Source organism: Ranitomeya variabilis, chromosome 1 (assembly GCF_051348905.1).
Source record: "Ranitomeya variabilis isolate aRanVar5 chromosome 1, aRanVar5.hap1, whole genome shotgun sequence".
NCBI lineage: Eukaryota > Metazoa > Chordata > Amphibia > Anura > Dendrobatidae > Ranitomeya > Ranitomeya variabilis.
The window spans coordinates 518,565,308-518,581,382 of record NC_135232.1 but is presented as its reverse complement, the minus strand read 5'-3'; the positions used below and the strand labels follow the sequence as shown (position 1 = coordinate 518,581,382).

Here is a 16,075-nt window from a genome sequence, read left to right as displayed (position 1 = left end):
GGCTTTGGCTGTAAGTAGGTCATTAGTAATTTTGGTCAGGGCTGTCTCAGTTGAGTAATGAGGGCGGAAATAGTGTATAGTTGAGAAATGTAGCCCATGAAAGTGTTTCAATGAGTTTTCGGTGTGTTATAGAACAGAAAAAAGGACCTTCCAGCACGTAATACTTTGGATCAAAACCTATTAAATTTTTTCAGCCCCCACAAAAAAAGCTGCAGCTATATACACTGCTCAAAAAAATAAAGGGAACACTAAAATACCACATCCTAGATATCCCTTAATGAAATATTTCAGTTGTAAATCTTTATTCATTACATAGTGGAATGTGTTGAGAACAATAAAACATAAAAATGATCAATGGAAAATCAAATTACAGGCTGATCCAACTTCAGTAGAAATGCCTCAAGACAAGGAAATTATGTTCAGTTGTGTGTGTTGCCTCCATGTGCCTGTATGACCTCCCTACAATACCTGGGCATGCTCCTGATGAGGCAGCGGATGGTCTCCTGAGAGATCTCCTCACAGACCTGGACTAAGGCATCCGCCATCTCCTGGACAGTCTATGGTGCAACGTGACGTTGGTGGATAGTGCGAGACATGATGTCCCAGATGTGTTCAATCGGATTCCGGTCTAGGGAACGGGCGGGCCAGTCCTTGGCTTCAATGCCTTCATCTTGCAGGAACTGCTGATACACTCCAGCCACATGAGGTCTGGCATTGGCCTGCATTAGGAGGAACCCAGGGCCAACTGCACCAGCATATGGTCTCACAAGGGGTTTGAGGATCTCATCTCGGTACCTAATGGCAGTCAGGCTACCTCTTGCGAGTTCATGAAGGGCTGTGCGGCCCTTCAAAGAAATGCCACCCCACACCATTACTGACCTACTGCCAAACCGGTCATGCTGAAGGATGTTGCAGGCAGCAGATCGCTCTCCACAGCATCTCCAGACTCTGTCACGTCTCTCACATGTGCTCAGTGTGAACCTGCTTTCATCTGTGAAGAGCACAAGGCGCCAGTGGCGAAATTTGCCAATCCTGGTGTTCTGTGGCAAATGTCAAGCGGCCTACACGGTGTGGGGCTGTGAGCACAACCCCCATCTGTGGACATCGGGCACTCAGACCATCCTCATGGAGTCGGTTTCTAACCGTTTGTGCAGACACATGCACATTTGTGGCCTGCTGGAGGTCATTTTGCAGGGCTCTGGCAGTGCTCCTCCTGTTCCTCCTTGCACAAAGGCTGAGGTAGTGGTCCTGCTGCTGGGTTGTTGCCCTCCTACGGCCCCCTCCACATCTCCTGTGTACTGGCCTGTCTCCTGGTAGAGCCTCCAGCCTCTGGACAGACAGACACAGCAAACCTTCTTGCCACAGCTCGCATTGATGTGCCATCCTGGATGAGCTGCACTACCTGAGCCACTTGTGTGGGATGTAGAGTCCGTCTCACGCTACCACGAGTGTGAAGGCACAACCAACATTCAAAAGTGACCAAAACATCAGCCAGAAAGAATTGGTACTGAGATGTGGTCTGTGGTGCCCACCTGCAGAACCACTCCTTTGAGTGTGTCTTGATAATTGCCAATAATTTCCATCTGTTGTCTATTCCATTTGCACAACAGCATGTGAAATTGATTGTCAGTGTTGCTTCCTAAGTGGACAGTTTGATTTCACAGAAGTTTGATTTCTTTGGAGTTATATTCTGTGTTTTAAGTGTTCCCTTTTTATTTTTTGGAGCAGTGTATTTGCTAATGGGCTGCACAGGCCTAATCTTTGTCTACAGACTGGATTCTGTCACACTTCCTGCTCCTACGACTCTCTCCCTTGGCTAAATGCAGATTATATATGCTACAAACGATTAGCCCTAAGGCTATGTGCCCACATTGCAGAAATGCTGCGGAAATGTCCGCAGCATTTCTGCAACTCCCTGCCTGCGGTTAAAACGTATGCGGAATTTGCATGCGTTTTCCCACAAAACACAAGCGTTTTGCAAGCGTTTATAGCTTGCAGAATGCTTGCATTTTCCAAGCGATTTGAAGAAAAGTGATTGACAGGTTGGTCACACTTGTCAAGCATAGTTCTTCAAGATGAGCGACATGTGAAATTACATTGGGAAATGAGCAAAGGTCTTCAAAGCAATATTGTGAACCACAGTATTGGTAAACTGCCTTTAATCTTGCATAGGTGCCAGCATATTTAAAATACTGTGGCTTATTAGGTGGCTACAGAAACAATTATAAAAGTCACTTTTCAGGGTAGAGCACTTTTAAGAACCCGTCCTTTAAAAATGGCATCACAGAATCTGGTCTTTCTGCTCATTCTTGGGCTTCTCTCTTCTTAATTTTCAGTTTGACTCTGACTATCAAATTTTCTTGAAAGTATGTTTTTGTATTGAATGAGTGTCACTGTTAAAAGAATATTTAGTGGATATAAAGAGTCCACACACCCTCGTTAAAATACCAGGTTGTCAAGTAAAAAAAAATTAAAAAAAATCCCAAGAACATTATCCACCGTAATGTCACGTATAATCTGTACAGTTGAAAAAACTGATCTTTTTGGGTGGTAAAAGAAAAATAAAATAATGTGGTTGCATAAATATGCATGCTATAACACTAATAATTTGATGCACCATTTGAATTTGACAGTATTCAGTCTTTTTGGGTAGGAGTTAATCAGCATAGCACATTTAGAATTGACAATCTTTACCCACCCTTCCTTCCAGTAGCTTGCGAGGGGCATCTCTGCAGGTCACCCACAGGTAAACAATTGGTTTCAGGTCTGACATCTGGCTGGGCAATTCCAAAAATGTCATTTTCAGGGGAAAGTCTTTTTTTTGGAGGTATGCTTAGGATCATCGTTATGTAAGGTGAAATTGACTTTTAGCTTTTTATCAGCAACTCGAAAAATTTTTTTTATTATTTATGACTAATTTTTATTTTATATAAATTTTTAACAAAATAAGCGCAAAATATTCAGATTTTTAACAGGCCAAATTAAACTTACATTAAAGTTTAACGGATGGAAAACATTTCCCTCTAGTGGCATCAAAACACATTGCAAACTAAAACAATAAGGCCAGGATCACACATGCGAGAAATACGTCCGAGTCTCGCATGTTAATACCCGACCCTGCCGCCTGCACTCAGAAGCGGAGCGTGCGGCTGCATGTATTGCTATGCGGCCACACGCTCCGCTCCTGAGTGCCAGGTGCAATGCCCGGTATTAACATGCGAGACTCGGATGTATTTCTCGCATGTGTGATCCCAGCCTTAGACTCAAGTCCCAATTAAAAAGGATTATATTAGTTACACATGATGCCATAATAAATCAAACCCCCATTTATTTATTAAATTCAAATATCTTATTTAACAATTGACAAACAGAAGACAGGACAAATACACATTAAGGGGTGGGGAAAAAAAGGGTAATGTAGTCCGAACAGGTCCTAGCTATTTTTTTGAGCCGAGAAATAATCAAATCTGTCTACTTTTGCATTCATTAAAGCTGTCATGTATTCCATTCTACAAATATCAGCCATTTTATTTAATAAGTTTTGGTAAGAGGGAGGAGTGGTCTGTTTCCATTGGATAGCGCTCAAACTCCTAGCTGCAGCAGCCATTTTCCTGAAGCCGAGTGCTGCCGAGATTTCAATATGCGCACTCACGGCCCACGGCTTCAGGAAGCTGGCCACAGGGAAAACGGTGATGCACTCGGCTCTGCTCACCGTGGACACCGGGCTGCGGGGTTGCCACATTTCGGCCACTGCTCAATGGCATAACATTGAGGCACATGTGGTGTTAATATGATCACTGCACCCCTAGATGAATTTATTGGGGAGTGTAGTTTGTAAAATAAGTTCACATATAGGGGGGTTCTGCTGTTCTGGCACCTCAGGGGCTCTGCCAATGTGACATGGCACCCTCAAATCATTGCAGCAAAATCTGAACTTCAATAATGGCGTCTCTTCCCTTCTGAGCTTTGCACGGTGCCCCAAAAGTAGTATTCCCCCACATATGTGGTATCGGCGTACTCATAAGAAATTTCACAACAAATTGTATGGTGCAATTTCTTCAGTTACCCTTATAAAAATGCAATATTTTGGGCTAAAAACATTTGTGAGGAAAATTAGATTTTTTTTAATTTTATTTTTACCGCTCAACGTTATAAACGTCTGTGAAGCACCTGAGGGTTCAATGTGCTCACCACACATCTAGATCAGTTCCCTGAGGAGTTTAGTTTCCAAAATGGGGTCATTTGCGGAGGGTTTTCACTGTTTAGGTACATCAGTGGCTCTCCAAGCACAACATGGCGTCTGCCAATTGTTAGCAAATTTTGCATTCAAAAAGTCAAATAGTGCTCCTTGCCTTCCGAGCTCTGCTGTTCACCCAAACAATGGTTTTCTCCCTCATATGGGGTATCGGCATGCTCAGGAGAAATTACACAAAAGATTTTGGGGTCCATCTTTTTCTTGTTACCCTCAAAATAAAAAAAAATTGGGATCTGAAGTATTTTTTTTTTTTTTTTGTGAAAAAAAGTTAAAAGTTAATTTTTTTTTTCCACATTCCAAAATTCCTGTGGCACACCTGAAGGGTTAAAATACTAATGGAATGTGGTTTTGAGCACCTTGAGGGTGCAGTTTTTAGAATGGTGTCACTTTTGGGTATTTTCTGTTATATTGAACCCCCAAACTCACTTCAAATGTGAGGTTATCCCTAAGAAAATGGTTTTGTAAATTTTTGTTGGAATAATGAAAAATCGCTGGTCATCTTTTAACTCTTAACTTCCTAACAAAAAAAAATTGGGTTCCAAAATTGTGCTGATGTAACGTAGACATGTGGGAAGTGTTATTTATTAACTATTTTGTGTGACATATCTCTGTCATGGCATGAAAATTCAAAGTTGGAAAATTGCAAAATTTTCAAAGTTTTCACCAAATTTCCTTTTTTTTTTCACAAATAAACGCAAGTCATATGGAAGAAATTCTACCACTATCTTGAAGTACTGCATCACAAATTAGCACTCAGAATCACCGCGATCCATTGAAGCATTCCAGAGTTGCAGGTTTTTCTCAGAAAACTAGAATATCATCAAAGAGTAAAAGGACCGGATATATTCCTGTATAAGCTGACCCGAGTATAAGCCGAGGCACTTAATTTTGCCTCGAAAAATCGGGAAAACTTATGTATAAGCCAGGTATGCATTGTCCCCTAATCCCTATTCTGTGTGCATGGTTCCTCATCCCCATCCTGGTCTGCATGGCTCCTTATTCCCATCCTTGTCTGCATGGCTCCTTATTCCCATCCTTGTCTGCATGGCTCCTTATTCCCATCCTTGTCTGCATGGTTCCTCATCACAATTCTTGTATGTATGGCCACAATGAGAAAAGAATAATAAAATAACATCCTACTTACCTTCCCTGCGCACCCTCGCAGCATCTCGTTCCGGTGCCAGCAACTCCTGCTGCCAAGCGATAATGTGTCCCCGTTCGTTCATTAAGGTAATGAATATTCACCTCTCTCCACACCTATGGAAGTGGAGAGAGGTGAATATTCATTAGCTTAATGAGCGGGTACTGTTTGAGAGCCCGGCCGCTGTAACTGTGCGCACTATAAGAGAAATGTATATACGGTATTTCTGTTCTTCAATACAAAAAGTAAAATTCATATAGAGTCATTAGAAACGGAGTGATCTATTTCAAGTGTTTATTTCTGTTAATGTTGGTGATCATGGCTTACAGCCAATGAAAACCCAAAAGTCATTATTTTAGTAAGTTAGAATACTTTATAACGCTAGGTTGAAAACTTATTTTAAAATCCAAAATGTTGGCCTGCTGACATGTATGTTCAGTAAATGCACTCAATACTTAGTCAGGGCTCCTTTTGCATCAATTACTGCACCAATGCGGCAGAGCATGGAGGTGATCAGTCTGTGGCACTGCTGAGGTGCTATGGAAGCCCAGGTTGCTTTGATAGCAGCCTTCAGCTTGTCTGCATCTTGACAATACCCCATAGATTCTCTATGGCGTTAAGGTCAGATAAGTTTGCTGGCCAATCAATCACAGTGATACTGTTGTTTTTAAACCAGGTATTGGTACTTTTGGTAGTGTGAACAGGTGCCAAGTCATGAAGTGCTCTAAAATTTTCTGGCAGATGGCTGTGCTGACTTTGGTCTGATAAAACACAGTGGACCTACACCAGTAGATGACATGGCTCCCCAAACCATCACAGATTGTGGAAACTCCACAGCTTGGATTGTGTGCCTCTCCACTATTCCATCAGACTCTGGGACCTTGATTTCTAAATGAAATGCAAAATTTACTTTCATCTGAAAACAACACCTTGAACCACTGAGCAACAGTCCAGTTCTTTTTCTCCTTGGCCCAGGTAAGATGCTTCTCGCATTGTGTATTGGTCATGAGTGGCTTGACACATGGAAAGCGACACTTGTACCCCATGTCCTGGATATGTCTGTATGTGGTGGCTCTTGAAGCAATGTCTCTAGCAGCAGTCCACTCCTTGTGAATCTCCCCCGAATTTTTGAATTACCTTTTCTTAACAATCCTTTCAAGGCTGTGGTTATCCCGGTTGCTTGTGCACCTTTTTCTACCACACTTTTCCTTCCACTCAACTTTCCAATAATATGGTTGAATACAGCACTCTGAACAGCCAGCTTCTTTAGCAATGACCTCTTGCGGCTTTACCATCCTTGAAACACATGGGCCACTTGCACATTGAACAAGTCTATAGGAACCTGTTCACACCACCAGAAAACTTGAAGACAAAAGAGCACAGTGAGGTCAAAAACACTCTGTTGTAAAAAAAAATCCCAGTAATCAGCAAGTGCTAGTCAAAAGATGTAAAGAAAACAGGGTATTTAGTTGATACTTTTTTTTGCAAAAAAATGTATACTAAGCTGCTCCACCAAATCGTCAAGGTATACCCTTATAGAGCAGTCCTAACTAATGTATAAAATCCCTATCTGATATATTTAAAACCTGATCATCTGTATAGTACCTGTATAAGCAGGGTTCAGAGAAGGACTATCCATGTGGACATGCAGGATGGAACAGCTTAAATGCAAATGACCCACAGAGGAGTGGTGGACTCCCCAGTCTTGTAGAAACAAGAGAACAATTAGAGAACCAGAAACACATGGGCCACTTGCACATTGAACAAGTCTATAGGAACCTGTTCACACCACCAGAAAACTTGAAGACAAAAGAGCACAGTGAGGTCAAAAACACTCTGTTGTAAAAAAAAATCCCAGTAATCAGCAAGTGCTAGTCAAAAGATGTAAAGAAAACAGGGTATTTAGTTGATACGTTTTTTTGCAAAAAAATGTATACTAAGCTGCTCCACCAAATCGTCAAGGTATACCCTTATAGAGCAGTCCTAACTAATGTATAAAATCCCTATCTGATATATTTAAAACCTGATCATCTGTATAGTACCTGTATAAGCAGGGTTCAGAGAAGGACTATCCATGTGGACATGCAGGATGGAACAGCTTAAATGCAAATGACCCACAGAGGAGTGGTGGACTCCCCAGTCTTGTAGAAACAAGAGAACAATTAGAGAACCAGAAACACATGGGCCACTTGCACATTGAACAAGTCTATAGGAACCTGTTCACACCACCAGAAAACTTGAAGACAAAAGAGCACAGTGAGGTCACAGTTAGGTTCTCTAATTGTTCTCTTGTTTCTACAAGACTGGGGAGTCCACCACTCCTCTGTGGGTCATTTGCATTTAAGCTGTTCCATCCTGCATGTCCACATGGATAGTCCTTCTCTGAACCCTGCTTATACAGGTACTATACAGATGATCAGGTTTTAAATATATCAGATAGGGATTTTATACATTAGTTAGGACTGCTCTATAAGGGTATACCTTGACGATTTGGTGGAGCAGCTTAGTATACATTTTTTTGCAAAAAAACGTATCAACTAAATACCCTGTTTTCTTTACATCTTTTGACTAGCACTTGCTGATTACTGGGATTTTTTTTTACAACAGAGTGTTTTTGACCTCACTGTGCTCTTTTGTCTTCAAGTTTTCTGGTGGTGTGAACAGGTTCCTATAGACTTGTTCAATGTGCAAGTGGCCCATGTGTTTCTGGTTCTCTAATTGTTCTCTTGTTTCTACAAGACTGGGGAGTCCACCACTCCTCTGTGGGTCATTTGCATTTAAGCTGTTCCATCCTGCATGTCCACATGGATAGTCCTTCTCTGAACCCTGCTTATACAGGTACTATACAGATGATCAGGTTTTAAATATATCAGATAGGGATTTGGGGTTTTCACTGGCTGTAAGCCATAATCATCAACATTAACAAAAATAAACACTTGAAATAGATCACTCTGTAATGACTCTATATGTTATATGTTTCACTTTTTGTATTAAAGAACTGAAATTAACTTTTTGATGATATTCTAATTTTGTGAGAAGCAGCTGTATTACCTCATAAAGTGACAGTGGTCAAAACCCGGTCATTAACGTGCAAACAGTCTTCGGGGGTAAAGGGATTAAGTGGGTGTTCACATATGTGAGAACTTTTTTTTATTTTCCCCTTAAATTTTTTAAATTTGTTTTCTTAATGGATTTGTGCAAATAATGAATGACGTTAAAGGGGTTGTCTGACCTTCTGCCAAATGTCTGCAGTCACTGTCAGGATTCTCCTGTATTGAATAGAGCAGGTCACAAGTATGCCATTTGCATAATTCCGGCAACATTTCGACTAGACGTGCTCGGCCACACATTAGTTCATGGATCATTCTGACTGGATGTGCTTGGACTCGCTCAGTTTGGAGCGAGGCCAATCATGCTTAGTCGGGATGTGGCAAATCTCATAGCTGCGATCATGTGTCCGCCTGCTCTAGACGGCAATACCGGAGAATCCTGAGAGCGTTTGGTGTGCACTGTTTAACAATTCATAATTCTGCTGTAACATGTACTTGACTTTAGACTTATAGCAGACAACCCCTTTAAATGTGGGAAAAGGTCTGAAATTATTCTTCAGGGTATGTTTGCTTTTTTTTTTTTTTTTTTTTAACATGTCAAAAACATGGCATTTTTAATAGGGGTGTGTAGACCTTTTACATCCACTATATTATAGACAATATTTTATCTAACTATATAATTGTCTTAAGGGTCACTTCCATCTGTCTCTGTCCTTCTGTCTGTCTGTCATGGATATTCATTGGTTGCGGCCTCTGTCTGTCATGGAAATCCAAGTCGCTGATTGGTCGCGGCAAAACGGCCATGACCAATAAGCGACGGGCACAGTCCGGCGGCAAAATGGCTGCTCCTTCCTCCCTGCAGTCAGTGCCCGCTCCCTACTCCCCGCAGTCAGTGCCCGCTCCATACTCCCCTCCACTCAGCGCTCACACAGGGTTAATGGCAGCGGTAACGGGCCGCGGGTAACGCACTCCATTACCGCTGCTATTAACCCTGTGTGACCAACTTTTTACTATTGATGCTGCCTATGCGGCATCAATAGTAAAAAAGATCTAATGTTAAAAATAATTTTAAAAAATAAAAAATAGTTATATACTCACAGTCCGTCGGCCCCCGGATCAGGAACAGGCCTTTCCCGCTTCTCGCGACACCCAGGTGACCGCTCCATGCATTGCGGTCTCTCGAGATGATGACGTAGCGGTCTCACGAGACCGGTACGTCATCATCTTGCGAGACCGCAATGCACTCTTGGGACCGGAGCGCGCGAGGAGCATCGGTAAACGCTTCGCCTGGATCCGGGGCCAACGGAAGGTGAGTATATAACTATTTTATTTTAATTCGTTTTTTTAACAGGGATATGATGCCCACATTGCTATATACTACGTGGGCTGTGCAATGTACTACGTGGGCTGTGCAATGTACTACGTGGGCTGTGCAATATACTGCGTGGGGTGTGCAATGTACTGCGTGGGGTGTGCAATGTACTGCGTGGGCTGTGCAATGTACTGCGTGGGCTGTGCAATGTACTGCGTGGGCTGTGCAATGTACTGCGTGGGCTGTGCAATGTACTGCGTGGGCTGTGCAATGTACTGCGTGGGCTGTGCAATGTACTGCGTGGGCTGTGTTATACACTACGTGGCTGTTATATGCTATGTGGGCTGTGCTATATACTCCGTGGGCTGTGCTATATACTCCGTGGGCTGTGCAATATACTACGTGGCTGTGCTATTTACTACGTGGGCTGTTATATACTACATGGCCGGCCGCGAACAATCAGCGACAGGCGCAGTCCGGCCGCGAATTGGCGCGGGATTTGAACCACGCTTCGCTAATTGGTTGCGGCTGGCCGAATCCTGTGTATTCAATGTATTATTCTAAAATCTTCATAAATAAACTACATACATATTCTAGAATACCCGATGCGTTAGAATCGGGCTACCATCTAGTTACATTATAATCATCTATTGATTCTTTTTTTTTTCTTCCCCAGGAGGCCATGTTTGGGTCTGAGCCTCAGCTGCCATATCTAAGATATACTCCAACAGGTGGGAGAGGTGAGGCATGTACTAGTATGTGTTCTAGTGTTAAGTATTCCTATGGATTTAACCAGGGGTAGTTATAGTGAATTGCTACAAAAGTTGCCTTTTATAATGGTTAATACTGCATCACTTCACAATACACCCGTATATTTTCCGTTTTTGAACAGTAGTCTTGTAACTTCTGCATTTAGTACTATTTAGAAAACAATACAGAAGTACTTATCTCGATATGGAGTTGACCACTACCTGCCTGTTCTGCTGTGCGTCAAAGAACTGCTTCTGGATGCAGTTTTCCCACTTCTGTGATGTCAACTCAACAGAGCAATTCCTTCTCTTCCACTCTGCTATAGTGGCTGGAGGTCAATGTTGACGTCATGTTGATTAACCCCTTAACGAGCGTCGATATGCCTTTTAACGGCAGCAGTTAAGGGTCCTTATTCCTCAGCGCCATTTTATAACGGCGCTGAGAAATAAGTGTATTCCATCCCCCAGCGTTAGACAATCTCTATGGTCTCGGCAACTGGGGGTAGCTGAGACCCCGGAGAACATGATTCAGGTCGGTTTTTACTGTCCCCAGTCTCGTAGCTTCGGTGAATAACGGCGATCGCAAAAAAAAGTCAGCTTTTCAGTTCATTTCTCTCTCCTCTGTTATGATCTAGCATGCCAGAGGAGAGAGAAATGGGGTCACCTGAGCCCCCAAACCCGGTACCTTTGCCTCCTGCTCTGTGCCCCAGCCCTCCGCATCCTCTTCCTGGAAGAAAATGATGGGCGCATGTACATTGCCAAGATCTGCCAGCCTGTACCCAGCAACAATAGGAGATTTTTCCTTTTGGTTCTTTTTGATCACTGATGGACCCTATCACAGTGATAAAAAAAAAAAAAGTAGTAAATCGAATCCCACCCTTTGTCACCCCCTTACTTAGGTAAAAATAATAAGTTTTTTTTTTCCATTATTTGCAGTTGGGGTTAGGCTTGGCATTATGTAGTTGTGAGGTTGTGGTTAGAATTGTGGGATTTCCACTGTTTAGGCACATCAGGGGATGTCCAGACGTGACATAGTGCCCACCATCTATTCCAGCTAATTTTGCGTTCAAAAAGGCAAAAGATGGGTGCTTTATTCCCTTTGTGCTGTGCGCCCAAAACAGTTTTCCACCCCACATATAGGGTATCTGCGAACTCAAGAGAAATTGCGCCACAAATTTTATGGTCCATTTTCTCTTTTTACCCTTGTGAAAATCCAAGAATTTGGGGCTAAAGCAATATTGATTCCAGACAATTTTGCGTTTAAAAAGTCAAACTTTGCTCCCTCCCTTCTGAGCCCTGCCATGCGCCCAAACAGTAGTTTTCCCTCCACGTACAGGGTATTTGCGTACTCAAGAGAAAATGGACCAAAAAATTGGTTGTGCAATTTCTCCTGATACCCTTGTAAAAATAAAAAAGTTTGGGTCTAAAGTACATTTTTTGTGAAAAAAGTTAAATGTTAATTCCTTCCACATTGTTTTAGTTCTCGTAAAGGGTTAATAAACTTCTGGAATGTGGTTTTGAGCACCTTAAGAGGTTCTGTTTTTACAATGGTGTCAATTTGGGGCATTTTCTATCATATAGATCCCTCAATCACTTCAAAAGTGAGGTGGTCCCTTAACCCCTTCCCGACCCATGATGCCACGTAGGCGTCATGAAAGTCGGTGCCAATCCGACCCATGACGCCTATGTGGCGTCATGGAATGATCTCGTCCCTGCAGATCGGGTGAAAGGGTTAACTCCAATTTCACCCGATCTGCAGGGACAGGGGGAGTGGTACTTCAGCCCAGGGGGGGTGGCTTCACCCCCCCGTGGCTACGATCGCTCTGATTGGCTGTTTCACTTTCAACAGCCAATCAGAGCGATTTGTAATATTTCACTATGAAAGCTGGTGAAATATTACAATCCAGCCATGGCCGATGCTGTAATATCATCGGCCATGGCTGGAAACCCTGATCTGCCCCCCCCCCCCACCGCCACCGATCTCCTCCCCAGTCCTCCGTCCTGTGCTCCGCTCCCCTCGGTCGTCCTGTCCGCTCCCCCGTCCTCCTGTCCGCTCCCCTCGTGCTCCGATCCCACCCCCCCGTGCTCCGATCCCCCCCCTCATACTTATCGAGCCTCCCGGTGTCCGTCTGTCTCCTCCACGGGCGCCGCCATCTTCCAAAATGGCGGCCGAATCGGCCGGCAGATTCGTTCCAGCTACATTTTGATCACTGTGATAAAACCTATCACAGTGATCAAAATAAAAAAAATAGTAAATGAAACCCCCCCCTTTATCACCCCCATAGGTAGGGACAATAATAAAATAAAGAAAATATTTTTTTTTTCCACTAGGGTTAGAACTAGGGTTAGGGGTAGGATTAGAACTAGGTTTAGCATTAGAATTAGGCTATGTGCACACGGTGCGGATTTGGCTGCGGATCCGCAGTGGATTGGCCGCTGCGGATTCGAAGCAGTGTTCCATCAGGTTTACAGTACCATGTAAACCTATGGAAAACCAAATCCGCTGTGCCCGTGGTGCGGAAAATACCGCGCGGAAATGCTGCGTTGTATTTTCCGCAGCATGTCAATTCTTTGTGCGGATTTCACAGCGTTTTACACCTGTTCCTCAATAGGAATCCGCAGGTGAAATCCGCATAAAAAACACTGGAAATCCGCAGGTAAAATGCAGTGCCTTTTACCTACGGATTTTTCAAAAATGGTGCGGAAAAATCTCACACGAATCCGCAACGTGGGCACATAGCCTTAGAGTTGGAATTAGACTTAGGGTTGGAATTAGGGCTACGGTTGGAAATAGGGTTAAAGGGAACCTGTCACCACGTTTTTGGAAGATGGGATAAAAATAGCGTTAAATAGGGGCAGAGGTGGGCATTACATTAGTGTGTTTGTTATGCGTTTATTACCCACCTAAGTTGCCGAAATACCTTTGCAAAGTCTCCGTTTTCGCCTGTCAATCAGGCTGGTCTGGTCAAAAGGGCGTTGTCTTCCCCCAGATTTTGCGTAGTTTTCCGTTGGTGGCGTAGTGGTGTGCGCATGCCCAAGGTCCCGAATCCTCTGCCAGGGGATTTAAAAGAGCGCGCTGTTCGTTTTCATTGGTGATCGGTGGGCGCGGCCATCTTCCTTTGGCCGCGCGTGCGCAGAAGCGGCGCTCTGCTGGCCGCGGCTTCAGGAAAATGGCCGCCGCGATATCCATCTGCGCACGCGCGGCATCCCGCGGCCATTTTCCTGAAGCCGCGGCCAGCAGAGCGCCGCTTCTGCGCACGCGCGGCCAAAGGAAGATGGCCGCGCCCACCGATCACCAATGAAAACGAACAGCGCGCTCTTTTAAATCCCGTGGCAGAGGATTCAGGACTTTGGGCATGCGCACACCACTACGCCACCAACGGAAAACTACGCAAAATCTGGGGGAAGACAAGACGCCCTTTTGACCAGACCAGCCTGATTGACAGGCGAAAACGGAGACTTTGCAAAGGTATTTCGGCAACTTAGGTGGGTAATAAACGCATAACAAACACACTAATGTAATGCCCACCTCTGCCCCTATTTAACGCTATTTTTATCCCATCTTCCAAAAACGTGGTGACAGGTTCCCTTTAAGAATAGGCTTGTGGTTAGGGTTAGGGTTAGGGGTGTGTTGGGGTTAAAGTTGTGGTTAGGGTTGGGATTAGGGTTAAGGTTGGGATTAGGGTTAGGGTTGTGGTTAGGGGTGTGTTGGGGTTAGGGTTGGAGTTAGAATTGAGGGGTTTCCACTGTTTAGGCACATCAGGGGTCTCCAAACGCAACATGGCGCCACCATTGATTCCAGCCAATCTTGCGTTCAAAAAGTCAAATGGTGCTCCCTCCCTTCCGAGCCCTGACGTGCGCCCCAAACAGTGGTTTACCCCCACATATGGGGTACCAGCATACTCAGGACAAACTGGGCAACAATTATTGGGGTCCAATTTCTCATGTTACCCTTGCGAAAATAAAAAATTGCTTGCTAAAACATAATTTTAGAGGAATGAAAAATTATTTATTTCCACGGCTCTGCATTGTAAACTTCTGTGAAGCACTTGGGGGTTCAAAGTGCTCACCACACATCTAGATTAGTTCCTTGGGAGGTCTAGTTTCCAAAATGGGGTCACTTGTGGCAGATTTCTACTGTTTAGGCACATCAGGGGCTCTGCAAATTGAATGTGACGCCCGCAGACCACTCCATCAAAGTCTGCATTTCAAAACGTCACTACTTCCTTTCCGAACCCCGACGTGTGCCCAAACAGTGGTTTACCCCCACATATGGGGTACCAGCATACTCAGGACAAACTGGGCAACAATTATTGGGGTCCAATTTGTCCTGTTACCCTTGCGAAAATAAAAAATTGCTTGCTCAAACATAATTTTAGAGGAATGAAAAATTATTTTTTTTATTTTCATGGCTCTGCGTTATAAACTTCTGAGAAGCACATGGGGGTTCAAAGTGCTCACCACACATCTAGATTAGTTCCTTGGGAGGTCTAGTTTCCAAAATGGGGTCACTTGTGGAGGAGCTCCAATGTTTAGGCACACAGGGGCTCTCCAAACGCGACATGGTGTCCACTAATGATTAGAGCTAATTTTCCATTCAAAAAGCCAAATGGCGTGCCTTAACTTCCGAGCCCTGCCGTGCGCCCAAACAGTGGTTTACCCCCACATATGGGGTATCATCGTACTCAGGACAACCTGGACAACAACATTTGGGGTCCAATTTCTCCTGTTACCCTTGGGAAAATAAAAAATTCCAGGCTAAAAATAATTTTTGAGGAAAGAAAAATTATTTATATTTTCACTGCTCTGCGTTATAAACTTCTGTGAAGCACCTAGGGGTTTAAAGTGCTCACTATACATCTAGAATCTAGATAAGTTCCTTGTGGGGTCTAGTTTCCAAAATTGGGTACACTTGTAGGGGAGCTCCAATGTTTAGGCACACGGGGCTCTCCAAACGCGACATGGTGTCCGCTAACGATTGGAGCTAATTTTCCATTCAAAAAGTCAAATGGCACGCCTTCCCTTCCGAGCCTTGCCGTGCACCCAAACAGTGGTTTACCCCCACATATGAGGTATCGTCGTACTCAGGAGAAATTGCCCAACAAATTTTAGGATCCATTTTATCCTGTTGCCCATGTGAAAATGAAAAAATTGAGGCTAAAATAATTTTTTTGTGAAAAAAAAAAAGTACTTTTTCATTTTTACGGATCAATTTGTGAAGCACCTGGGGGTTTAAAGTGCTCACTATGCTTCTAGATAAGTTCCTTGGGGGGTCTAGTTTCCAAAATGGGGTCACTTGTGGTTGTAACTCCAATGTTTAGGCACTCCAAACGTGACCTGGTGTCCGCTAAAGATTGGAGCCAATTTTTCATTCAAAAAGTCAAATGGCGCTCCTTCCCTTCCAAGCCCTGCCGTGCGCCCAAACAGTGGTTTACCCCCACATATGAGGTATCAGCGTACTCAGGACAAATTGGAGAACAACGTTCGTGGTCCAGTTTCTCCGTTTACCCTTGGGAAAATACAAAAATTGTTGCTAAAAGATCATTTTTGTGACTAAAAAGTTAAATG

The 16,075-nt window shown here is 43.7% G+C and overlaps 1 protein-coding gene across 1 annotated transcript in view; it reads left to right on the top strand.

Annotated features, from left to right (window-relative positions):
- The window catches only part of MIER2 (MIER family member 2), a 201,088-nt gene that overhangs the window by 123,408 nt on the left and 61,605 nt on the right, over positions 1-16,075 (top strand). Inside the window, exon 6 of the mRNA XM_077253926.1 lies at positions 10,435-10,498. Within this exon, the coding sequence (XP_077110041.1) occupies positions 10,435-10,498 (64 nt within the window). The remainder of the gene's footprint in view (positions 1-10,434; positions 10,499-16,075) is intronic.